Here is a 26,899-nt window from a genome sequence, read left to right as displayed (position 1 = left end):
AGGACACAGGAGTGCCTATGCACACATAAGTGATAGGAGCACTAAATATTGGTCATGGTTTTTCAAAGACACCAAAGTTAATGTCACTATAAGATGTAGCATTTATAAGCCTATTGTAGAGGTTTACTGAGGACAATTTTATAAAAATACCATAATGGAATCTATGATTTAGAAATAATATTTTTAGAAGCGTTCCACTGTATATCTAACTACATATTAATGTTTGCATTTAAAATCAGAAAAGAACTCCTGGAAACCTTTTTCTTTTTAACCATTACTTGACATCACACAGAAGTGCTACTCCACGGAGTACCCAGTGCTCTGGAGGCTGACGGGTTTTGAGATCCATAGCAGCAATGTAATTGAGATCTGTTCGACTGCTCTTCTTGTAGACTGGACATGAATACAGACGTGGATCTTTTGCAGCTGAAAAAACAAAAGAGACATAAAGAGCAATTAAAATAAGTTGAAAAAATGGAGCCCTAAGGGAATGCTCATAAGGGACATGGAAAACTGAATTCAAGTTCAGTTGCACACAGCTCTCCATTTGCTATTGCCAGATGAAGAATATGCACACTTTGAAATTTCTGTAGGTTTAACATGAGTACCTAGGAAATGAAAAAAAAGCAAGATATGTAAATGGACACTGTAGAGCAATTAGTGTTCTTCTTACTTCAATCTGCCCACTGAACATTGCTTCTTATCAATGTGTTACGCCAAAATAAAATTCCCCTACTTTGGACAACCTGGTTTGAAATGCATTTAGTGCTTTAGACTACAAATCATCAACTACTTCACTGCAGAATCAGAACAGTAGTCTAGCTATTCCCAGTACTTCAGTATAAATTACATATATTTTTGGCATGAGTGAAAGAGATTATATACATTTTGGTTATGGAGGCTACAGAGATCAGAGAGTTTATGTAAAAACTGGCATTTTCAATCTGGGATATATATTGTCAATATGTACAATTTACCTGTAAATGGGTTACAAAGTTCTTAAGACCATATGTAGAGACCTATAAATTTTAGGAAAAGTGCCTACTATCAATTATGAAGCAAGCCTGAAAACACATTTTTGATGGAAGACTGGGAAGTCTCCCCCATTGAAAGAGGTTTGCTATGTATACAATGATTAGCAACAGCCTCATGAAATCCCTACAGCCCAAAAGATTTCAATGCATCTAAATAAAAAGATACATTCAATTCATGGAAATAACATCCTTTACAATGCTATTACTTACTGTTATTTTCTGCATATATCCTTATCACTGGCATCAGCTCAAACAGCACCTTGGGCTTAGATTCTGTCAGTCTCATGTTTCTTCTGTCCCAACCAGCTCCTTCCAAATACAGCCCATGCACATAGACACCTTCTGAAGGAGGGCTTGTGATATCATCCTTCATCCACTTAGTAACTTCATTGCACAGCACTACACTGTCAAGAGCCCATCCTTTGTTAGCTCTTGTTATTTCCTGCCCAAACCAGACAAAACTTAGGTGGTTACATTTGCACATGAGCACAAAACCCTTTTTCTCATCAGTTATTAGAAATAAGTTTTTATGGTCATGACTCTTCAGCACAAAAAAATTAATTAAAAAAAATAAAAAAACAACCAAACAAAAAAAAAACCCACCAAAAATCAAAAAACAAAACAAACAAAGAAAAAAAAATCAATTATTTTCAATATCCATGTTCACAGAAGCCTGACTTTTCTCTAAGGGAGTGAAAGCATGGCACTACAAGAGAGCTTTCAGTGTTTATTACACTATATTTGATTTTGATTTCTATTATATAGAATATCCAAAGAGCATACCATGTAACACAACCACTGAATGCCAATGGTAGCCAGCTCTCATGCACACAAAAATTTCACATATTTGATGAGATAAGAAAACATTACCTGCATGTGGCAAGTTAAACAAATTTTCTGGGGTTACCTTCCTTTTCCTGTACCTCTACTTTTCAGTAACTGTATTCTAATGAGTAAGAACTCACTCAGCTATAAAGCTACATAAAGAGACTGCAAAAAAACCTGTTAGTTAATGCATTGGACAACACTCAGTTCTCAGTTGCCCGGTTCTTTATTATCTTATGCAAATAAATTATGGCAAATTAAAGTTTTATCCTGGTCTTTCAATTGCTTCAAAGAATCTTTGTTTGAAGTAATTGGAATGAGTGCTTGCCCTGCACTGCATTTTCTTTGATGATCTAAAAAAACTCAAGGCTTATAGCTCAGTGATCATTCTGGCTCTTCCTCTTTCTCATTTTTATTTGTTTTACCACACAGCAAAGGCCAGAAACTCACTTTGGTATTTACTTGGGATATGAGGTTGTTACATATCCACAGTTATTTTTTTACAGAACCAGAAAATTCTGGTTTCCAACTGTTTTGGATCCTGCTAGTAAACCTTTTCCATGAGTTTGGTTGCAAAAGATAGTCCCAGTTTAGGACTATTCACTCAAATGCATTACATAATTTCAAGGCTATATGCCTGCAATTTTAGATTACAATACCCAGATCTCAGAGTAAGAGGGGATATTTTTCCTAGACCACAAATCTTCATTCACTTCTGCAAAAGTTGGGCTTTTTTTCCTGAGGTCCCATTGTATTTTCATGTGAGTATATATTTTTTTTTAATTTTACACATTCCAGATACTTACTGCCTCCTGTATGTCCCTTTATGCTGAACAACACAGGCATTTATTGCTTCCTTTTAACATAAAAAAGTTGCTGAGCAGCCAACACACCAAGTCAATCACCAAGTCAACGTACATACATTAGCAAGCTCATCAATTATCATACTTATATGCATTAATAAAGGAAAGTCTTTCCCACTTGCTGAAGAGAGACCTAATCAGCTACTGAACAGCAGAAGTGAAATGTAAGACTAATTCTGAATAGCTTTTCTGCCCAGTTTCCAGTCAGGTAAGTACTGAACACAGAACAAAATAGAGGGGGGAAAAGAGAAATCCATGGGATTAATGACCATTCTCAGAGATATCTCAATGGTAACATGAGACTAAATAATGTTCTAGGCTACCTTAATATTGTTGTGAGGTAGCCTCTACTTATTTGGGCCTTGATGGACACAACACACATTTTAATACATTAGTGGTTGATATACTAAAAAAATATGTGTGAGGAAAAAGCAGTTCACTCAGGAAATGTTAGACAGTCACACATCTCCCCATGTGTATAAATGTTGGAACCCTGAAGCCTGGGAGTTTTGAACTTCCTGGGCTTTTTGGCACTGACCCTCAATAGAACACTGTTTTTGACTTGAGGCCTTGGAGAAAGCTTCCAGATTTAAGTGATGGAGTTGGGATCACCGGTGTGTAGTTTGAATTGAGGTGTGCAATATCACAGGGTGAAGGGTTTGGAATCTGGGGTTTTAAATATAAATAAAAATATAAAATATAGCAAAAGATATGGGACGAGATGGTAGTTCTTGGGAGGTGGCTCTTCTTCCTTTTTGTTCCTTCTTCTTGATTTTGGGTAGTGGTTTTTGGCTGGATAGAAAATCCCACAGTGCGGGTCACAGGTGTTTGGCCATTGGGTCAAAAGTATAAATAATATCAATGTTCATTTTTAATTGGATAGTTAGGCTTTAAAAGAGTTTGTAACTAGCTAGATCCACCCAAATTTTCTCACTTTTAGCTTGTCAGCTAGAAGTGCTGCAGAACTCTCTGTACTATAGACAATTAATAAACAACTGAGTCCAAACATGAAAATCTGTCTCTCATGCTTCAATCCTGACTCTGAGTGAAGGCAGAGGAAAAAAAGAAAATAACTGCAAATATGTGGAACCATTAATATATAAACTCATCCTTCATCAGACAATACATTTTATTTTTAAAAGCATGTAAAAAAAATAAGCAGAATAAGACTTCAAACACAATTTACCTGTCTCACTGCAGTTAAAAATCCTTGAGGATTAAAAAAACCTGTCATCCAGAAACAGTTTGGTCGACTTTCAAAAATCCACTTGTAAAACTGGTGGTTTCTTTCTAGAAGCTCAGTAAACCAGAAACCAAGTGTACTAGAAGGCCAGGATGCCTAAAAAAAGTAAACATGTTTAAAAACAGCATGCTGTCAAGAAAAGCTGAATCCTCCTGTGGTATTAAACAATATAATATTAGCAAAGCATATTTGAAGATCATCTGTCATATCCTGACTTTAATCTGATGCTTAAACTTTGCATCCCACTGTAACCTGAAGCAAATTCTTTCTCCATTCAAGTTCCATTGCAAGTTCCAATTAAACTTTTAATGCTTTCTGTGGTAATTGTCCATTTCATGACATTTTTGCAAGATTAAACAGTTGTATAAACTAAGAAGAGAAATTACATGCATGTCTTTATAATTCCAAAGTCCATATATCAAGACAATATGACTTCAGTAAAACTGTTCTGCATTTTATTCTTCTGAATAAAACCTAAGGAAAACTAAACTTGGACTATGTGAAGATATAGCTGTGTTTTAAAGCATCTGTTTACATCTAGTGTTTGTACCATGAAAACACTTTGTCAGAAGAAACGAAAAAGCAAATAACAAAAAAAACCTCCCCATTTTTCTTTTCATCAGTTGCCATTAACAGCTCTAATTATCCCTGAAAACAGTTTCTGTGGGGAGAGGCTGAGAGCTGGGATTGTTTAGCCTGGAGGAGGCTCAAAGGAGATAATATGTCTATATCTTGTGTGGAGAATGGAAGAAGATGGAGCCTGATCCTATTCAGCAATAGAAGAGAAGGCAATGGGAACAAGATGAAATGTCAGAAATTCTGTCTCCCCTTAAGGAGTTTTTTGTTTGTTTGGCTGGTGGTTGGTTGATTGGTTGACTTTTACTGTGAAGGTGATCAAACACTGGAATGGATTGCACTTCTCTAATTCTGTAGACTCCTGGGAAACTTGCTTTAACTGACCCTGCTTCCAGAAGTGTGATTAGACTGTCTCCATAGGTCTTTTCCAGTATCTACTATTCTGTAATTATGTGGCTATTACTCAAGCTCAAAATACACTGATTTTGACCAAGATGGATGGGCCACTTCTACTTATAATTTATTTATAAATTATATATGCTCAATAAATAACATCAGTGCTAAAAATCCATTATCACATGTTTAATTTCTCTCCTCTCTGTGGCTTTTTTATCCTGCTAATATGCAGGTTGTTAAAATGGCAAATGTCTGCATACTTCATGTTCATTTCAATTTTTATAAATGGAAGAAGGCTTGTTTTGATTATGTTTGTTTTATCATAAAATCTATTCCAACAGTACCTGTTATGAAACATAGTGTGAAAAAGATGTTTACTATAATTCTAGCAGTTGAATCTAGTCTTCAGGAATAGATTTTTTTATTTCTTTCCAGAACAAGTGGCATGTACTTACCTTTTTCCAGCTGGCGGGAATCCTTCCATCATACATGCAGTCTAAAGCATCCCTCAGATTTTCACTCATAACTATTGTCCCCTCAATGGCAAGTTTTAGATCAGTCAGAGTGTTTCTCACTAAAGAAATAACTCTCTGCATTTGTTCAATCTCCTGTCGTAAAAATATGTGCATAGGTTGAAAAGGTCCCATGTTCTTCAGTTTTTCTTTTACCTGTTGGTAGAAAACCAAAGAAGCTTCAATAGAAGTGATAAAACAAAGTTAGCTTTATGTTAATGCTAGGTCCCAATATTTTGAGACACAACAATTTATTTATGAGCTTAAATGGTCAGTTTGGCAACTTTATCTGCAAGAGGGAAACAGAGGATTTGTTCCAGGAGAAATCTGTGATGTTGAGACTGGCTATGTTCTTTTTCTAAGTCATGATTTAGTCTGTATATAATTCTTTGAGCTAATGACACTTAAAGAGTTTGTAGGCTTTTTACCTTAGTTCAAAGAATTCATTTTTAATTCCACAAGCAATTCCAAGGTTCTCTTTGCACAAACCAATCATAATTGCCCCAACTACTTTGCTTCAACATAACAAATGCCCCGGGGACTATCGCAACACCAGGCAGTCTTGCATTCTAACCAAATTCACTGACACATTTTTAATCAAAAGTGCAAAATTAACAAATAACCAGCTGCAAGAATGTAACTAGAAATTTTATAGTGTCAACAGCCTCAGTTAAAAGATTATGATCCTACCTCCCCCATAGTGCAAATGACAAGCATTAAGGGGTTTAATATTTCTGAAAAAGTTCTTACAAAAGCACTTCAGCACACATTTAATGACTTCCTCATAAACATTAATAGTTTGGCCACACTTCTTTAAAATACAAAGTATTGCCTGTATGAATTAATTCAAACATGCTTTTAGAAGTTTTTGGTTATTTCTGAGGGTTTTTTGTAATCCATAAAAGGCAAGATGGAGCAAATGTTTTTGCCAGAATTTCATTAACTCACTTCAAAGGGTATATAATCAGCAGGAAGTTTTTCCAGCATATCATCAGCCAGTCTGGCTACAACTGTTTCTCGAGTTTCACCTCCTCCACCAGAGCTATCTTTAGGCTGAATACTGAGGATGGTGTCCAATACATCTTTGGAAACTTTACTTTGGTAAGTGATATCCGCATTGGGATGCAAACCAAACACCTCTGGTGTATCATAAGCAGGAAGGCTCTACATAGTAAAATATAAAAAGAGTACAAGAGCAGATTTAGAAGTAAATAATTTTAAAAACCACACCAAAAAATCCCCAAACAAAAAACCCTAAAACTCAACACACAACAAAACCAAATAAAAAACAGAAAATAACCCTAGATTACTGTTAAGTAAGAAGCTAGATTTCTTCAAATAGTCTTAAGCCAAATAACTTGCTGTAGTCTATTTGCCATGCCACAGCCCAAATCACACCAAACAAATTGTGTTTTAACAACTATGCACTATTTTAATAATAAACTTTTACCCTTATAGATCTAGACCTTTTTTTTTAAAGAGGCTGTACCCAGTGTCTGGACTCCATTCTTTGCCCTCTTTAATAACTTTGTGCCTTTAGGTACATCCCACAAGCAAATCAGATGAAAAAGGAAATATATATTGCTGTCATGAAGATGATAACATTGATAACAATAATCAGTTTTCACTAATAGATATGACAACTGCTAGGAGTCAGTTTTAAAATCTGTGCATGAAAGACAAAATACAAGTACTCAGAAAAAATGGAAAAATTATAGATAATCAGGATCTTATGAGAAACAAGTACATCGTTTTCATTTACCAACCTGTATGTACTGAAGGTATTGATCCACCATAGTACATTTGGGTATGCTGTATCCTTTGTAGAAGCTGAATTCCTGACTGAATGTATTTTCACTGAACCAAACCTTTACAAAGGTGTTCATGAGTCTTTTGTCAAAGTCGTCGGTCACACGACCACCATACTGGATCTCACCTATCATGTAACAAACAGTACTCCAGGAGATCCCCTGAAACCAAGCAGAAAGCACTGACTTTGGCTAATCATCTTCTTATTTATTTAGATCTGCTTTAGGAAAAACAGCTGATGTACCACGTCTGTCCTATTTGGTAGAGAGTTACTTTCCTATTACTCTTTTTTCATTATAGTTTTGCATTCTCAGAACACCTGCAAGGATTTCTCAAAATATAATTAATTCACAAATTAAAGAGCATCTTGAAGATAGCAAGGTTTCAGATAAATTTGAATTTTCCTTTCACTTAAAAATGCCAACTGCAAGTTTCACTGCCACAGACCTCTCTGCATGACAGCAGACCATATGAAAGTGAGGGACAGGAGACATTCTTTTATTATCATTTAAAACCACTTTCGATTTCTTCATGCTGCAAAGATAGGTTGGGAGGGCAAAATCTTATTATTTTTACTTGAAATAGATTTTTTTAAAAGACTATTTTAAATAACCCTTTTTAATTAATTGACTTAATTAGGATTGAAAAGAAGGTCTGTACTTCTAAGGTTTACATTTCTGAGATGGCTGGGAAGCCTTTTTTTTTTTTAACTTAGAAGTTAAAGCAGAAAATAAACACACACTGGATTAGATGTCTAAGTCTGCTGCTGTAGACAAGTGTACTTGAAATATTGAATGTTTGTGGAAAAAACAATAAGTTAAAATCACTCTTGTAGTTCAGTTATTAGGAAGCATTTACATATGTTTTGCTACTCTTGCATCATCTTAATCCACCTTTCCCACAAAATCATTAATTACCTTCCTGGTGTCCATGCGATTCAAGTGATTTTGAACGAACTGCACAGTGGCATTGAAATCAGCTTGATTGAACTCATAGGGTACATTCCAACCCAGAGCCCCAAACTTGCGTCTTTCTTGCACGGTGGAGTGCAGAAAGGCTATGGCATACAGCAGCGGTTTCCACTGCACCATTTTACTGGCGTCCAATAAATCCTGGCTGACACCTATTGATTGCAGATGGGAGAATCACAGTTATCGTCTTTTTCAAAACTAATTTAAATCAGTGCTAAAATATCACTCTAGTGATATTCGCTTGGCTCTCTGCCTCTCCCAAGGGTAAATTATTGTCCCACCAAGTGTTCTGTGCTGGAAGCAGTTTATAGCTAGTTATTAAGTTGCTCAAATTAAAAGAGTAAACTTCAGGGGCAAAAAAACCCACAATTTACTAATAGCTGAATTCACGTCAAGTTGTTTTCTGCGCAGAATCTTTTTCCTTTATTTTATGTAGTGTAAAGAGCAATCAATAGTCAACCATGCCCTTTTTCTGCCAAAAGACAAAATAATAAAAACTCAAACACTTTGAACAGACATACTAGAAGCCAACACGTGAAAAAAGAAAAGACATTTCTTATTTTGCTATCCAATTAGTTCTGGCAACAAAATGTCAGAAAATCTCCTCTTTTCAATTTTCAAAACAAAAACTAAAATGTGTCCTGGTATCATCGTGATCAGTTTCTTATACTAGCTTACACCTACCAGCAGTTTAAAATGACCACACAACAGCATCACAGTCCAAAATTTAATTTTAAATCATTACCATTCTGACACTCACCACTGTATGTTCTCTTTAGTCCTGCTCTGAGCCCTTGTGGTGGTTCATTGGTAAACTTAATTGACATCTGAAGAAGGGTGATGGGGAACTGTTTGTGAATGTCAGTTGTCATCCATAGTCGAAAACTTTCATGAACAGTCTCTGTCTCTATGACAGTGTCCATTAACTCATCCAGAAAGTCAAATCCAAGGTGGCAGTTTTGCAGAAGTGCCCAGCCTCCCTAGTTTAAAACAATAGAATATAAAAAGTTATCAATATTGTCCACAAGCTGAAATCACGCCTTGATGGGAGTTATGATGTGGGCTGTTTCTTCTGAAGATGGTGTTAGCTTATTTGGTTTTCTTCCCCTGAACAAGTGGCCCCTACTTGACTCATCTGGTCTTTTAAAGTAATCTCTACCTTTTCTATTTCAATACATTTAAAACATAGCTTGTCATGACTACAGTGCAGATAGAAACTGATAAATTTTGACTTGCATAAGAGAGCTCAGGAGTAGCTCCATAGAGCAACCTGCTAAACCTTGTTCCTCACAAGGGTCCCAGGCTTGGAAAATAACCAAATAAACATACATAATTACTCTATTGACATCAATCAATAGATGTCAATCTTTCTTTTATGAATTACCCTATTTCATTATAGGCATTTCATATACCTCTTCACTAAGAGGGCCTGAGAGACAGTAAGGGAAAGTAACTGCATTTCTCTTAACAAAAAGTGCTCCTGTCCCCTATTTTTGAATGGGTTTCTTCTCATTTGATCTGCTAATTAGTTCCTTGTGAGAAGTTATCAAACAAGAATGTGAAACAAAAGTCAGAGAAAAACAGGTTATAAAAAGAAGCGCATAACACAGGAGAGTAAGATCAGTATTTTCACAAGAGCAGAAATAGCAGTACTATCACCTGATGTGCAAAGCATGCCAGATTGGAGCAGCTCACTTTTCTCATACATATAGTTTTGTTCTTTAATTCCTCTTCCTGTAAAATGCCTGTGCTACCAGATTGTCCCTCCCAAGTCCAAATTCAGATTACAGCAATAGAAAATAACTTGCTATACTATCTTGTTTTTCTCGAGTTTGTTATTATCAATAGCATATTTAGAATTTATTTTCTTCATTTAACAAAATACATCCATAATCCTAAAAATAAAAACCAGGAAATATAATCTGAAATGCCTACAAAAGAATATTTATGGATGATATAACCAAATAAACAAAAAAATCAATTCAGCTATGCTCATCAGTGTGCACTCAACTATAAAAACTCCATTTTATATGAAAAGCACTCCATTTTCAATGAAAAGCATCTGCAAGCAGCAAGAAGCTTGTTATGACCAACTGAAGGACTGTGAAAAGACAGTTGTCTCACTTAGGACACATATAAATAAATGTAGGGGTTTGCTTCAGCATACTACCCACCAAACAATATTATCACATGGCAGGATTGTATTTCTAAGTGTTTAATACAGAGAGAAAAAAAGTTCCAATTTTTGTTGCTTACATGAGCCATTGTCTGCTGTAGAAGTTTACGAGCATGGATTCCTTGCCCCTGGCCCATGGAAACACAACACGTTTCTGTCTTCAGTCTTTTTCCCAAAGCAATAATTGAGTCCGTAGGATCAGAGCCCATGGAAAGAAGGCATATGAGGGGAGTGCGTGGATCTGACTCTTCCCATGTTTTCTCCAAGTCCAAGATTACTCCCTCTGCATATTTCTCCCCCATTGTGTCAGTGATGTATTTTCTTGCCTATATTAAAAGTGGTAAATTTAACTTGTGACCCAATAATTTAATACTGCTTCCCTTCCACTGTAAATACTACCAATAAGTCAACTGAAGACCAAAGGCTGCTAAAAATTTGTATCAAAAATATAAATACACAAATTTATTTTTACACTCCAACACATCATACTGGCTTTGAAAGTGTTATTTCTTATAGCCTTATATGACCATTTTAAAATTTTTAAAATAAATATATATTACATATATCTGCATGCATTGTTATATATAATAACTAGAGTATAATAAAAATAATTACTTCTCCAAAACTTTAGAAAAATTTTTATTATTTAAGAATATCTCCATTAAAAAGTGCAACTCCTTACCCCAAAATCTAGAAAAATAAGAGAAAAGGATTAAAATTGGCTTCAAAGCTCTTAGGCCTTTGTCACCCTCACAATTAAACAAGCAATGAATTAACAGTAGTAATGATTAAAATAACTATCACTAAGTAGGCAGTCCAAAGGAAAAGGTGAAAACCATCTCTTATCCTTTCTTTATTTATCTTTAAAAATTCTAGATTATTATTGTTGTTTGCAAAGTAGAAAAATCTCTTTCAATCAGAGATTATTTGCTCATGCTTTTTCCTAGCACACAGCTTTTGTCTTCAATAAATCTTCCCCTTAATACCTCTGGGTTACCTCTCAGAAACAGAAAGACATTCAGCATCAAATATTTGATAAACTATCAGCTTTTATAAAACCATCGAAAGATAAAGGTTTGCCTTGCCCCATTAACAGTAGGGAGGAACTAATCTTGCATGATCTGTTTCAGACACATAGACATCAGAGATATTCTTTATACAGTACTGCTTAACCTATTGACTGCAGTTACACCAATAATTGCTGAGATTTTCTCTGAATCCTGTCACATTGTCTAAAGATATGCATCAATAAAATTAATACCACACTTCAAGTGATGCATTCCAATTTCAGTAAATCATCATTAATTGCTCTGAATTGTCAGTAATTTTATAAATTTTTGTTCTTTTGTACTGGAGAAGAATATAGAGGTCAAAAATAGGTCAATAATAGAAGATTATTTTTCTTTTGAAAAGGTCTATTTAATAAACTTTAATTCTATACTTTTTTAAAATAAATGGCTTTAAATGAGAGCTCTGAGCAGACTTTCATAAAGATTTTTGTAAAGTGGGTCTAATCTTTCCATATAAGAAATAGTTTCTCAATTAAATAATTTTCAATTTTCTCTCAGCCAGTTGAGTTCATTATAATATTTTACTTCAGCCTAACATGGGGACACTTCTAAAATTTCAGTGAGTAAGCAAGGATAGCCAAAAGTATCCTCTGAACCAACAAAGCAGATCTAGAAAAACACATATGATTCCAGCAAAAATCACCACAGTGATATCCACCATAGTGGATATTTGTTCAATGTATTGGAATAATTGTTTATCACTGCCTTTGTAACAAATATATAATTGATCTGAAATGAATTTCAGAAAATAAAACATAATAGTCCATTACAAAAATGCATTTATCATTATATAAGATAGCACGAACCTGCATTCTGGAAACTATTATTCTAGGGGGTACCTAAATAGACAGTGTAGGCTATATAAATATACCTGAGCCATGGTCCTGTCAGGACACCAAGATCTGATAAGAAGAAGGTGTCTGAAGCAGTCCAGAGATTGACCATAGCCACTTGGAACCAATTCTTCTTCGGGATTCTTACTATCAAACCAGATTTTCCACTGTTTCTCTTCTCTGGAAATCTGCAATTATACCATCAAGGAAGCAAATATCACTAAATAGACGAGTCTTATTTGTACTGCCACTAGGTCAATAACTCTTAACAAGAGTCAGAGACATGTAATCCACAACCAGGCATTTGTTTAGAGGTATTCTTCCACAGATTTAATAAGGCTATTAAAAATTACAGGATTTTGGATTATAAATATGCTACTGCAGAATGCAACACCCTGGAGTATTGACATTCTGAAAACAGGAGCTATTAATCAGCATTTTCTATTATGATAAATTAGCTATGTCAGAACATGGATAACTAGGCACAGACACAGCTTTGAGAATGGCAAGGACAAAATTTTTCCCCACATGAATGTACAGAAAAGTTTTCTTCACCCATACCAAAAGCTATTTACAATTAGCTACAATACACTTAGTGTCTAATAAGACTATTCATACAAGTATTGAATTTACTGAACACGTTCTCTTTTACTCAGAGAAATACTGGAACAAACATAAGACATCGTGCAAGACAGCACAACAGGGATGTAAGATAATCTAAAAATCTGAATAAGAATAAAGTTGCAATGTATGAGTTGGATAATAGCAAGTTGAATTCCAATCTGAAAATGTTATAATTATATAAAGCGTGAACACTCTACATTCTTCTCATTTTCCTGAGGGTGGCTGAGTTTTATATCAACATAGGTTGCTAAGCAGTTAGGGCCATAACTTGACCATCTGCTGTCAGTTTTGTTTCTCTTCTATAAAATAAACCAGTTTTCACCCTATGTCTTGATCACTACAGACAATTACTTGTTAAACAAGAGATCAACTTTTAAAAGCTCTTACGTACTTGATCGAGAATATCTGCAAACTGTTTAAGCTTGCTGAGCTCCACCAAGTTCAACCAAGTCATATCCAGAATCCATTTAGCTGGCTTAGGAGGACAAGCTTTAAGGTCTAGGGAAGCACCACCTGCAAGAAATTGAAATTAATTATTTGTAGTGTTGGAGAGACAAAGACGCATAAAGAAAATAAAAGGGGAAAAACAAATACAAATACCCCAGTTTTTAAATAACGATGTTACAGGAGTTTTCTACCTTGCACAACTATGCCATGTTTGATTAAGTTGAGTTTGCAATTTGGTTAGATTTTGGGGTTGTTTTTATATTATATACCTTAAACAGAAGTCTCAACCAATTTATATTTTGTGGATTTACTGGGGTTTTGTGCAATGTGCCTGGATAGAAATGCTTTTTGGGAAAAGATATTCTGAAGATTCAACATGGAAAAATTCATACATATGATCCATAAATAAATGCTGCCTGGAAAATTAAGTCCCTTGAGAAGGTAATACAAAATGGATCCAAACTTTCAAGTGAACTCAGTGTAGCCAAGACCAAGGCCATGCCTTTGTCACATGCAGCTGACACTCCAATGCTCTTTTAAACTGTGAGCATCATTTTCTGCTCCTATTTGCTCCCATTACTATAATACACTTAGTGCAATTACAATTTTTCTAAGTTAAACACACGCCTGATGGTATTTGAGGAGCAGACAAAGGATACTTGACAACATTCCTTTTAAATTCTCACGACTACAAAAATATATTCATCAATATTCAGTGTGCTGCTATACATTAGAACTACCTTACAATGTTGTCTGTCATCAGAATGATAAATTACAATTGACTGGTTTCTCATGGGCAAAAGGAAGGAGCATACTAGCTAGGAGATACAAATGCATAAATTTTCTATAATAATAATGTGCTCTCCTTAAAATTTATTCATAGTTCCAACCTTTAATAAGTGTCAGAAATTCCTCGTGTTTCACTCTATTTCTTTGTATATCAATCTTCAAAGTAAGCAGCAATGTGAAAAGAAATTTGTGCTCCTCATAGAGCCCTCGGGCAGTATATTTGAATACTTCATATGTCATATGTTCAATAATATTGGTAACCCTCTTGCTGGTTATAGGGCTCTTGGCAGACCTGTGAAAAGAAAGGCCTGCAGTTGAAAGTTGATTTGCTTAGGCTTTATAAAAGGGAATACTATGCAAAAATAAAATAGTCATAGTTCAGGGTTTTTAAAACATGAAAAATAATAGATCACAAACAGAGTATCAGACAGCAAGTTGGCAACAGCTTTCAGATTGAAGGAACAACAAAAAAATCCTATCTAATTAAGCCTTTTTGCCCAGCTGAAAATCAAGGCAGTATAATGGTTTTTAATTATCTAATGACAAATTTTGAAAGACTGTAAGTACACTAGAAGGTTCTCTGCCTTGTTAACTGACAAAGTTGTATGAGTATTTAAGCTGAAAATTCCTGGTCAAGATTGTAAGAAGCTTCTTACTGATATTAGTTATTACTGATATTACTGTCTTTTTGCTGATATTAGTTTATAATAAGTCCTTTTGCACTACAAGCACCTCTAGGACTGAGCAAATACAAATTATACTTCTTTTTAGCTAAGTTACCTGGTTAGGGAGCGGTCAAAAAGCCCCAAAAACTGCCGGAGCGATGTCTGATACATGACATTGACCATGCTCATCTCAGTGATAAGGAAGTACAAGATGCTGCCTCGAGTTGCAACTGAAGAACAAGAAAAAAAAATTCAAAGTAGAAATGCAGAGCATAAAACTTTCACTCTCCAAAACATGTACAGCGATTTTAACACCAACGATAACTGGAGATCCTTGAATTTCTCTGTTCTTTAGTGGCAGAAAAATAATAACATCATTCCATTAATCCTCCTTTATACATCAGAGGAAAAATCTTTTCTGTAATCAATGCAAACTATGTAAAGCCTAATTTTCAAATACGAGTATATCTGAAGAGCAGCTTGATAGTACACTGACATATTGAGATCATCAGCAGAACATATAAAAGTGATAGCTGTATGAAATACTGTTTAAGTATCCAAACAAATTTATTTTTACGAACTTTTACAACAGTCATATAAAAATAAAATGAGCTATATTGATTTAACTTACCCAGCACTGATTAAACTTCTTTCCAGAATTCAGTTTTTAATACAGAGGTTTTACAATATCTGCAATATTTCTAGTACACTAACTGTACCATCTTAGACATTTCCTAGAATGCAGGCAATGGCAGAGAGCTACTTTTTCCCTGTTTTTTTACATTGTTACTTGTCAGTTAAAAGTCAAACTCATGAAATGTATTGACTTTAATAACCTAAGGATAAATGTTGAAGCATTCATCAGAAGAGATATAAAGAGTGCTTAATGTTATATAAACTCTGTAAAAGAATGTCAACATGTGGAACTCAAACATATACTTACCCAAACAACCTAATGACTGATATGCTTGCTTATAGAGCAATGTGAAGTCTAACAAGACAACAATCCACTTAATTTTATGAATTCCACATGAGGCATAACAAAGACTCTTTTCTCCATTAAAACTCAGTATGACATCTCCTGGATACATTTTGCTTTCAAGGAAACACAGACCTCTCCTACCAATTTTGGTCTTCCTGATCTCATCCTGCAATTTCTCCTACTTTAAGTATTGATGTTTTAAATAAATGTTCCAGCTATTAGTCCTCCATCACTACCTTCACTCACCAGGTCTGTACTCCTCGCGGGCTGAATTGATCTGTATTTCAGTTTCAGCAGAAGTTTGCAGTTTCTGTGTTACTTCTTCAGCAGTCTTCTTGGTGTTACTCAATACAATTAGTAGAGTCTCATCATCTGCCAGGGAACCCTTAGTGCTAGTAAGTCGAAATAAAAGGTTATCTTCTAGGTCTTTAATCCTCCTTTTGTTCATAGTCACATCTTCAATAAGATCAGTTCTTTCTTTCTCTAATTCCTGTTGGATTACATGGTAATATTTGGAAAACAGAAGTGCAATCAAAAATAAAAATAAAGTATTTAGTTTAAAAAATACTAATCCTACTAAAACAGTGTAGATCAAGACTAGCTCTATTAATTTGGGGAAATAATTCCAGTGGTATTTCTCACACAAGATCTATTGCCAGGATCTGAACCTGCTACATATGTAGGCATTAACAAATTATTTCTACAAATATTATGGAAGATGTTTGTATCATGCCCCAAAAGGATAAGTTCACAATTGTTTGTCTTGTCTGTTTCAGAAAACACGAATGTGAACACCATTCCAGGATTATATTCTCCTCCATATAATCTTATCCTCATTTATGCCTTGCTTTACAATCACCATATTGCAAATTTAGTCCCAATGGCCATTCTTAGTCATCAAATCAAGCATAAGATATTTCAAGAAGTGCCAATACTCCTTCATCAAACAGGGATCATTTCAGCCTCTCACTAAAATGCTTCATTGATTAAGAAAGTATGTAAAACTCCAGTTACTTCACTGCAAGTATTTCTTTTGTATGTTTAGCAATACAATCTGGGTGTTTTATGTACTTAGTTTCTTTTCCAGTGCCCATATATAGAAATGGATAATTGTTAATCAAGAGCTTTACATCAAAAAAAACAGCTATTTGAAATCTCTAGAAAAATATTTTTCAGCAATAATAGTCCTTTCAGTTCATTCTTAAAATTAACCTTTAAAAATTTAATAGAAATTAGTCCATCAGAGATAGAAATCAGTGATATAAAAAGAAGAGAGAGGATGGGGTAAGAATTTTTCATAAGATAGGTTTAATATGAATCTTATGAATGAACAGTAAGTGAGCCAGTTAGTAGAAATATTTGCTGTCTAGATTAATACTTCACAAAGTTTACAAAGGTCTCGTGAATAATTTTAGCATTCTCTCTCCAAACTGGAATGTTCCATGTTCATCATTGCCGAGTCCATTTCCATGTTGCTTAGCAGCTGCTAATATTCCAAAGAAACAGGGACAACACTAAGAAATACATGATCTCTCCTATAGCACTGGAGATATAATTGACCTGAGCCCTTAGCGAAGCTTGAGGAAAGATTTTACTCCCCCATTTGAGTAGCCTTTTCTTATACTTCTTTGAAAAACCATTACAACTTTTGAAATTGTTTTTTTAATTTTACCACATTCTAAACTTCTGGTCTTCTCAACCTGCATTCTCCTTGTACATTCCTAATTCAAGTACTTATTTCTTTTAAAGAATGCCTTTTTACCTTAAAAAGGAAATTAAGAAAAATCATCATATTATTATTAGATTTACAGCATTTTCTGGGTATATTGAAACATCATCATCAGGTAGAAAATATTTAGTGGGACAGTCATTTTAGAATAATGCAAATACGACATAACTTAGAAGATGTGCTTACTTATTCAAAAGATTCAGAAAAAACCTGATGAAAATAGACAATAAGACTACAGTTATTTGCATTTCAATCAACTGCTCCTTCATGGAACCGAAGAAAAGCAGATAAGTTTTAAGAATTTTTTTCATGCAAGTTTGATGAAGTAGCAAGTTTTTTTTTTTTAAGAATAGCATTAAAAGAATGCTTTCATCCAATTAAATATAATAATTAACATATTGAGCCAAACTAAACTTCATGTTTTTCTGAGTTCAGTTTAAAAATTCAATGCTCCATAAAAACAGGAAAAATTCACTTTAGAATTCAATGCTTCATAAAAACAGGAAGCTATTCTCCTCACAAGAAGAACCTGACAAACAAGTTGGAAACAGAGTTACCAAGCTAAATGAAATACCAAGCTAGATGAAAACCTTAGAGAAAAAAAAAAACCATTTATTAAGCTCTTAAAATGCTTTGTACAGATTAGAAAGTGTAGAAGTAGAAAGCTTTCTCCATATTTTTAAAAATTTCCAGTCATATGACTAAAGATACAGAAAAAATGAGCCATGTACATAAATTCAAGGAACTTGAACCAAAGAGGCTATTTCCAGTTTTATGGAATTCCTTTCACAAGTAGATGACATTTTACTGACTGTACCAAAGAATGCTATTTATTGTTAATATTCATAAAATATGAAAGCTGCTACATAGCTTATATCATCCTGTCACAAAATGATTCACAAGTACATGAATTTGCATCAACTATTCCTTACAAAGCTTGGGCCTTTTTCCAGCAAAAATCTTGATATATGAAAATTCAAAAGCCATAAAGACTTATTGCATATTATAACACCACTACTAATCTGACTTATCTATGACACTAAATAAACAAGCTTTTTGTCAAATTAAATAACAGCCAATATATCAAAATAATGATATAATTAAAATATCAAAAGTTATATTACCTTCAGTCATATATAAAATATCTCAAATCTTATTATTTCAAGAAATATAGTAGAATCAAATTTATATGGATATACCAGGTGCCCGTTGACCTTATGCTTCACTTGTATCTTACAATTGGTTTAACATTCTGGTGGAAAATAAGAAATCAGTACCAGTGTTCCTATCAGTAAACAATTTTTTGAGATGCATGTGATATAGATTCTTCTAATGAGCACACCAGAAAACAGAGAGTCAGACTTTGCAGAAACTTCCTTTTCCTTGCTGGAGGTCTAAACCTCATTCATTCTAAGACCTGAACCATATAAGAGATGGTAGAATGGGAAAAGGATAGAAATGTGCCTAAAAATCTTGAAGAACTCTGCTTTCAAATAAATTATCTCTTTTCTTTCTGGGACAGAAGTTCCACACGTACATTGTAACACTGGGTATCACCAAGCTGTCATACTGCTCAAATCATTTGGAAAACTGTGTCACAGTAAAATAATTCCACCACTCTCCTACCAAAGGCTACCAAAAGGTAGTAAGAATCCAGACACTTAAGAGGGAAATCCCCAAATTCCCAAACAAGCATTGTTAGACACCATATAAAAGTATTCAGACGGTGTGTGATGTGATGAAATTGATCCTCAGGAAACCTTGAACCACAAGATGTATAAACAGAGACCAAGAAAACGGCAACATGGTAAGTAAACTCTCTAGAAATTCCTCTGCCTGTGAAGTGGTGCACTTGTCATTTACCTGAAGGAAATATCCCCAGGTGGCTTCAAACAAAACAGTAGTGAGTATAATGCTCTGAGAAACTGGTAGAGAGAGCACCGTACATCCACTTATTAGACATTCCCACTTAGTGACAAAGAGGCCATTGAATAGTAGAATATTTTTAATTTGGAAGGTACCTACAGAAATTAACTAGATCAACCTCTGCTCAGATCTAAACAGCTCAGTTGAACCCTTCCAAGAATGGAAATTCCATAAAATGCATAGTTAATCTGCTCCTGGGTTTGATCACTCTCGATGTAATTACTTTTCCCCTAATATCTAGTCTGAATTCCCCAAGTTCCAACATGAGTCTGTTACTTCTCCATCTATTTCTTGGCTCCTCTGAGAAAACTCAAGCTCCTCCTTTTTCTGTGTCCTCCAAGCAAGCACAGAGCAACAGCAGGGACTGGAGGAATTTGATAAACTGTCTCCTGGAGTAATGTACTGTATTTCAAGGCCCAACAAGTGAAGTTTGGCACAAGCATCTGTGAATATACACATCACTGCATGTTTTAGATAGACAGTGATAATTTCATTACATAGTGGGATGACAAGCTGTCAGTGGTTGAAGAGAAGCTGATGGTGCAATGAAGCTGTCTGATGAAAACCAGACCTTAACAGATTGAGTGTGATTTCTCTCACGAGATCCATGCACTGTTTGGGAATGAAAAGCAGCTACGCAATGTAAACATGACTGAGATTATTAACAAGAAAAATCTCACATTGGCAGGGCAGAGGAAAGTGATGGAAGGACATGAGAACCTCAATGGATACCACGATAAGGAAACAAAGATATTCCTGTCATTCTTCCCTAGAGAAGGTAAACTGGGACTATTGCCAAAATCTCAGTAAATACACCAGTAAATATACAGTCATAGCTGCACAGTGTTCCTTATGACATCAACATAATCTTATGACCTTATAGTTACGGGGATTAGTTGTTCCATAGTTTAAAAGACACCAACCAGCCTCTCTCCAGAACTGCAGGTGGCATGTTGATTGGGGCTGGCATCCCGAACCTGGACTTCCTCAACTAATATATCTGCAATGTCAAAATAAGTAGGTAGCCCATCTTCCACTGGAGCAAGGAAGTAACTAAGTCTGAATTCTTTGCACTAGGTTATGTTGCTATGAGGTCCAGGGTGTGTAGACAGAAGAACATCACTTTTGATTTCAGGCCCTTTTGCTTTTCACAGGCCATTCTCATGAGGTTGTAACTCACTGAGGCAGGGAAAATAAGGTTAATACAGCACAGTTGCAACAATAAAGAGACAGAGAAACTTCCACATGAATGACTGAACTGCTTCTGTGCCACTTTTTAAACCATTACAAATAAATTATATTAAGAATAATCACAATAGAGAGAGCCAGAAAGCTACCTTGCAATATGGGAATAGAGAGCAATCAATTAAAATTAAAGTAAAATATTCTACAGGTCAATGTAAGAAGTAGAGTCAGGAAAATAGATACTATCAATTCTTTTACCTGTTTCTCTGTGAGAATGACTCTGCCTAAGAGCTGATTTTCAAGACCTTTCATGGTTACTGTGAAGTCAATGATGGAGGCTTGAGCACTAATTTCAGGAGAGTAACATGGGTTTGATAGTTTTGTAGTAATGTAAAGTCTGAAGCCATTCATAACAACTACTTCCTTATCACCAACTTTAACCTTAAGAAAAATATTAAGAAGAAGTCTTGAAATATGAAGAAGCAATACACACTTTTTCTGCATATAGGAAAAAAGGTTACATTTTTCTGTATAAAAGCACAAAAATTCAGTTTCAAATCATACATCTGAAGCAATCAATATGTTGAGAACAGTCAAGGGGCATTTTAAATGCCCCATTCAAAAATTATTTCAACTTCTAAAAATTGTCATAAGCAAATGAAAAAGGAACCCTATATATTAAAAAGATTAATCATTTGTGAACTTAAACCCTACTCTATTTTTTCCTGTATTAGCATTAATCAAGTCTAAATGAATTCAATTTTTTATAGCCCTATATTTATTAGGAGTTATTTTGCTAAGGAGAGTGCATGGGAAGAGGAAGGGAGGAAAGGGGAATTTCCATGTTTGCTCATTTGGGTTTTTTTTTACCTTGTTGGCTGAACCTGTTTTGATGATATTTCTTTCCAAAACATTATCAAGTGCTGGGTCAAGCTCTTCTCCAACATCTTCTACTAAAAGAGGTCTTCCCAAAGAAAGGCTGTCTTCTAAGTGATTTCTAAAATACTTGTGATTCAAAGAAGTGATCTAAAAACATAGATGCAATACTTTATGTCCATTTATCAATCTTTTTGCTAGTTTTAAATTTATAAATTCTTTCATTTTCTTTAAAGTTTTGGCAAAAACAATGATCCTGTGAGGAGGCTAGTATTAAGGCAAAGATTGTGAGCTCAAGGAAAACTAAGATCAGCATACCCTATTGCCAGATCTCATGGAATGAAAAGTTCTATTTATCAGTTGCAAAAGTAGAAGCAAGGCAGTGCTGAGCACTTGCAGTTTTAGTATCCTATGAGTGTAACTACTCATGAATTTCACAGGAAAAATTCACAGGAACCTTTTAGCACCTTTAATTTTATCTTGGAAAACATCTCCAAGCCAAACTGAAGCAGGGTCAATTCCAAGATAAGTATTCTTCTGGGGTTTTTGTCACCCTTGAAAATCAGACATTTACATGGAACAAGACCTTAAATAATCTTTGCTTTAAATAGTCCCCAGTATAACTTGGATTTTCAACATGTTCAAAAAGCACATTCAGCTGAGGCTTTAATAAAGAAAACAAATAATCATTTTTGTCATAAGTAAGCAACTGTTGAAGGTTTCCACACCTAGATAAAAATCAGCATGAAAGTGGTAGTAATATTCTCAGAGTCACTTTGTTATCACACCTCAAACTACTTTTATGGCTTTCAGGGATTTTTTTCTGAGCTGATTTATCAGTGTAATAATAATTTTAGCCAGTAATGATATTCTTCCTCATATTTTCTTGTTTGAATTGAATTGGTGTATCTTGCCTCAGACTGTATATTGTAGCACTACATCTTCCCTGTGTATTTGCAGAGCACTTAGCAACTGACATCCATACTAAGATAACAGAAATTGACAATAACTTCTGATTAAAAGACTAAAAAATATCTTTCTGTGAATCTTCATCTATAAACACTTACATGAAATTGTACTATTCAACTAGTTGGTCTATTTTTCCTAACACTTATACTATTCTGAAAACGTTTATTACCAGACATTGTCCATCCAGCCTATTTTCTAAAGTTTATGTTTCATTACAATAAATTCATTAAACAAATGGGAGTCACTGGTGCTAAAGGATACACTTCCACCTCTAGCCAAATCTCAAATCCACTAAAATACATCTCAGATATTCTTTATATTCAAACCTGACTTTTTAATATAAATGGCATTTCCTAAGCATTAGGTGAATCACTGAATTGTAGTGCTTTGTAGGCTAAGAATTTTAGGGATTATGAAAGCTGAAGGTCTATTACCTGAAGGTCATTTCTGCCTTCCTTATTTTTAATCCAAATTTTACCCTGTGCTTGTGGATCAATTAATAAAGGATAACGAGATGCTTTAGTGACAATGATTCCATTCTGTATGGATAAGTCATCATTTGGCAATCCTTGCAGGTTCCATTCACTGATAGTTGGAGCATCAGTCAACATTTCTATGAGGTTCAAGTTGTTACGGAAAGGAATTTTTCGGCTTTTCATTTCCTTTTGCCAGTCATTTAACAGCAGACTGCGAAACTCTTGGTTAAAAGGACCAGAATAGGACAGAAAAGCTGTAGCCAAGAGTACATCACCTCAAAGAGAAAAGGGAGGGGGAAAAAAGAAACAAACCAAAGCATTACAACTTTGCCAATCCTATTAATGAGCAAGCTGTTCCCTTCACCAATTTCTACATGTTTTGGCTAATAACTGAAAAACACACTCAGACCCACAAAGAAGGCAAATTCATCTATTTTCCAGGCTCATTGCATGGCACGACAATGGTACATTTCAGCAGAGGTCACATTTACTTTGTTCTTACTATGCAGTTGTAGCAATCAAGAGATCAGCATCTGGCAGCTTGTTAAGATCAACTCAACACACACGTGAGGCTATTCTAAACACCAGATCCTGCAGGACCTGGCAGAGAGGACTAACTCAAACTTTTAATTCCAACTTTTCCTCGTGCATTCATAAGAACAGGCTTAAACAATGTGGTTTGTTTATTTGGATGGGGAGGGGATAGGCCAATTAGTGTTTACTAATTTAATTAAATTATTGCAAAGCAATAACAATTGAGTACTGGCAATAAAAATGGTCACAGACACCATTATGGAGGTATTAAGTGTGACAATTTTAATCTTCTCTTCAGTTTCAAAATTTTTCCCCCTAAATTTCATTACATCATAGTTTGATAGGGTTTTGTACCTCTGAAATAGGAATGCAAGATTTAGACTAAAAAAGATAGCCCTAGTACTTTTTGGACATATTCAATTTATCTATAAAATAAATATGTATATTTTATACTAGCAAATAAAATAAAATCCAGTTACTATAATACAACCTATACAACAAGACTGCTTTCTGCAGTCTTTCAAGGTAAAAGGCAGAGAAGAAACTTCTGCCCACAGTAAATGATGAGATAAATTTCATTTATTGATCTAACTAATGAACCAAATATTTATTACAAAGTACTTTAGTTTACAAGTGCAAATTTAAAAAATAATAATGACCTTCTAAGAAGCAAATTTTTATGAATATTAGTAACTGCAGTTAAAAATATTGATTTCTACATATAAATGTCAGTGGCTGAGTATCAGTCTTCCTGGCCTCTAAATACATTCTCAGTTATACACATTTTATTGGCGCTTGCTAACATATCACTCTCCTTGGAGTGTTACCTACAAACATCAGTCAAGTTAAAATTATTTAGTGTCCCAAATTTGTGCCACCACATTCACAGCTTCCATTATATTTTCTTTTAAAACATCAACTTTAGGCTTATATTTATGTTTCATCTAACAGGGCTTTAGCAAGGGGATTAAAACAATTACCCTCATTTTTTGACACAGGGATCTATGATACAAAAGAAAAGTTTGATATTTCAAAAGTTTTCAGTTTCATAACCCATTACAATGCAAACAACTTGTTTCCAAGTTCAAAGGTTTGGACAAATACTTACCAACTAACCTCTTGGTTTGCATGGCAAATTCTTTACTCTGTTCTGTCCACCTCTCTTTTTCACCTGCTAAACCACTTATAAGACTCGAGGCAGTTTGCATTTTATGTCGGCAACGCTCAGCATCCTCCAGCAAAGTCTAGAGAAAACCACGCACCAACAAAAATTGTTTACAGTCATATATCTGATAAGCCAGAAACATCTCTACATCTCATTGAACCAGTAGAAAAACAACAGGTTAGAAATATACTCTCAAAAATCTCTATCACCATGCAGAGGATGGAAAGTGAGATGGAAAAAATATACCAGGACAAACTATCAATATCTCCCAGAAACACAATTCAATATTTCTTTGTAATATCTCTGCTCTCAACTTTTATTTTGGTGCAGTTGTTGAATGGTATGTAAAATTATTGATACTTACTCATTCTGGGGAATTTACTGAGAATTTCAAATACATTATACATATATAGCATACATGAAACTTGAAGTTACAGTAGTAGGCACTGATTAAAGAATACGAGTAAAATAGTTTTTGAGGGAGTGGTAAGGAAGAGGGGAGAGGATCAGAGGCAAAGGAGAGAGGTAGAAACCAAAGAGGCAATATTCAAAAACTATGTATCTCTTATCTGCAGTCCATCAACATCCTTTACAAGGAATAATGGTGAAATCAAAAGAACGCATTAAGCGTTCCTTGAAGAAAGGGTAGAAACTTCTTTTCTGTGAAGGGCAGTTCACACCTGTTTTTCTCTCATTGCATTTTCATACTCTGCCTGCACAATATCTAGTTCTTCTTGCTTGGCTCCCAGTTCCTCTTGAGCTTTCTGCAGATCCAGCATGGCACTGGTTAGGCGTTTCTCCTGAATAGCTAAATTAGCCTGCAGACCACAAAACATAAAAGTGTATCCATACACTGAGAATTTCAAAGCACTTGATATATTTCAAAAAATTTTCTTGTACTACATTTCCAAACCAAGCTCTTCAGTAGAGATTTCATTGCTCAACAAAACCTCTTATTTGAATTTTACAACAAACTAAATTCTTATTTCAGACAGCTGCACGTGAGCAATTGGTTTAATGTCAATTAGAAAAAAATAATTAAAAATACTTCTGGGAATGTCAGTCATTCTTCACGTGACACAAAAGTTAGTCTGACGTGCCTTGCAGAAGAGAATGATGCCTCTAGAAAGCTACTTAATTTCTCCAAACTAAATCAACCAATATGCTAGGTCAAAACACAAATCTTGCTCCCCTAAGTCATTCCTATTATAATATTCTCTGTTAAATGTGCTTGACCATGTTCTTCCGGACATTCATTCTAACTACTTAGACATGTTTTATTCCTTCTACATAACAATGATGAAGAGTCTCTGTACAATTTTCTTACGAACTGAGACCTGGAACATTAGAAGAACCAAATCTCAAGGCTTTTTTCTACTGAATTCAAAATTAATGTAGAGCAATTGCCATAGTGTATTTAACTAGACAACAGATGCTTTAGCTCCATTCAGTAGGGGTCCAGAAGCATAAAACCACACCATCTCTTTCATAATTTTGACAACTTACAAGTAGAAGTACATTTGAAATATATTTTATTGTAGAATTTCAGTGTTTATGATAATATATTTCTGGAGAGGGAAGCACCAGTTCAAATTAGGCAGATGAAATTCCCCACAGATTAAATGCTCAAGAGCAAACAGTTGAGGATGAGAAGGAGCAAAGGGTGTCTGACTAACAGATGTACCTTTAAAGGTAATACTTCTTTGTTGATGGAAAAAAATACCGCCATAGCTTTGGTCCATGAGCAAAGGCCAGCAACATTCCCACATACTCTCTTAGCTGTCTCAATGTTGTAGTCCACCATTTCAAAATATGGGCTCAAAAGTTCCACCACTTCTTCATTAATTGTGTCTTTCTGAAATTGCTGAAAACAAAATTTTAAAAGTGCAAGATACAAAACATATGTAGTAAGTGTAAATTATATATACATTTATTTCAGAACACATAGAACACTGCAAAGATCGTAAATGCTACTTACAAATAACTAACGATGTTATTTGTCTCACGCATCTTTAAGACCTTTAGAAAGTCATTCCACTGTTATCCATACAAAATGGGAAAGTTGATTTATGACCTTTGCTTTCTCACACTCACTATTACTGTTACACAATTAATCATTGTTTCAAAGTTTCAGAGGTGCTGCTTGAAATTTCATTTTGCTTAAGACAGAATAAATTTTAACAATCTTCAAAAAGAAAATGAAGGTCTAAAATCTGGTTCAAAA

At 34.7% G+C, this 26,899-nt stretch overlaps 1 protein-coding gene across 1 annotated transcript in view; it reads right to left on the bottom strand.

Annotated features, from left to right (window-relative positions):
- Positions 1 to 258: 258 nt before the first annotated feature.
- Positions 259 to 26,899, bottom strand: part of DNAH5 (dynein axonemal heavy chain 5) — a 114,291-nt gene continuing 87,650 nt past the window's right edge. The window contains exons 60-79 of the mRNA XM_079300281.1: positions 26,360 to 26,539; positions 25,356 to 25,493; positions 24,619 to 24,754; positions 22,935 to 23,251; positions 21,526 to 21,681; positions 20,914 to 21,096; positions 16,062 to 16,305; positions 14,949 to 15,063; positions 14,270 to 14,460; positions 13,324 to 13,445; positions 12,347 to 12,496; positions 10,486 to 10,731; positions 8,990 to 9,209; positions 8,176 to 8,381; positions 7,216 to 7,419; positions 6,398 to 6,613; positions 5,393 to 5,605; positions 3,909 to 4,061; positions 1,245 to 1,476; positions 259 to 426 (exon numbers count right to left, since the gene is read on the bottom strand). Coding sequence (XP_079156407.1) covers positions 275 to 426; positions 1,245 to 1,476; positions 3,909 to 4,061; positions 5,393 to 5,605; positions 6,398 to 6,613; positions 7,216 to 7,419; positions 8,176 to 8,381; positions 8,990 to 9,209; positions 10,486 to 10,731; positions 12,347 to 12,496; positions 13,324 to 13,445; positions 14,270 to 14,460; positions 14,949 to 15,063; positions 16,062 to 16,305; positions 20,914 to 21,096; positions 21,526 to 21,681; positions 22,935 to 23,251; positions 24,619 to 24,754; positions 25,356 to 25,493; positions 26,360 to 26,539 — 3,774 coding nt within the window. The 3' untranslated portion in view covers positions 259 to 274. The remainder of the gene's footprint in view (positions 427 to 1,244; positions 1,477 to 3,908; positions 4,062 to 5,392; positions 5,606 to 6,397; positions 6,614 to 7,215; positions 7,420 to 8,175; positions 8,382 to 8,989; positions 9,210 to 10,485; positions 10,732 to 12,346; positions 12,497 to 13,323; positions 13,446 to 14,269; positions 14,461 to 14,948; positions 15,064 to 16,061; positions 16,306 to 20,913; positions 21,097 to 21,525; positions 21,682 to 22,934; positions 23,252 to 24,618; positions 24,755 to 25,355; positions 25,494 to 26,359; positions 26,540 to 26,899) is intronic.

Source organism: Erithacus rubecula (genome assembly GCF_903797595.1).
Source record: "Erithacus rubecula genome assembly, chromosome: 3".
NCBI classification, from domain to species: Eukaryota; Metazoa; Chordata; class Aves; order Passeriformes; family Muscicapidae; genus Erithacus; species Erithacus rubecula.
Note: the sequence above shows the minus strand (reverse complement) of the source record. Positions and strands in the feature narration are given on the sequence as shown.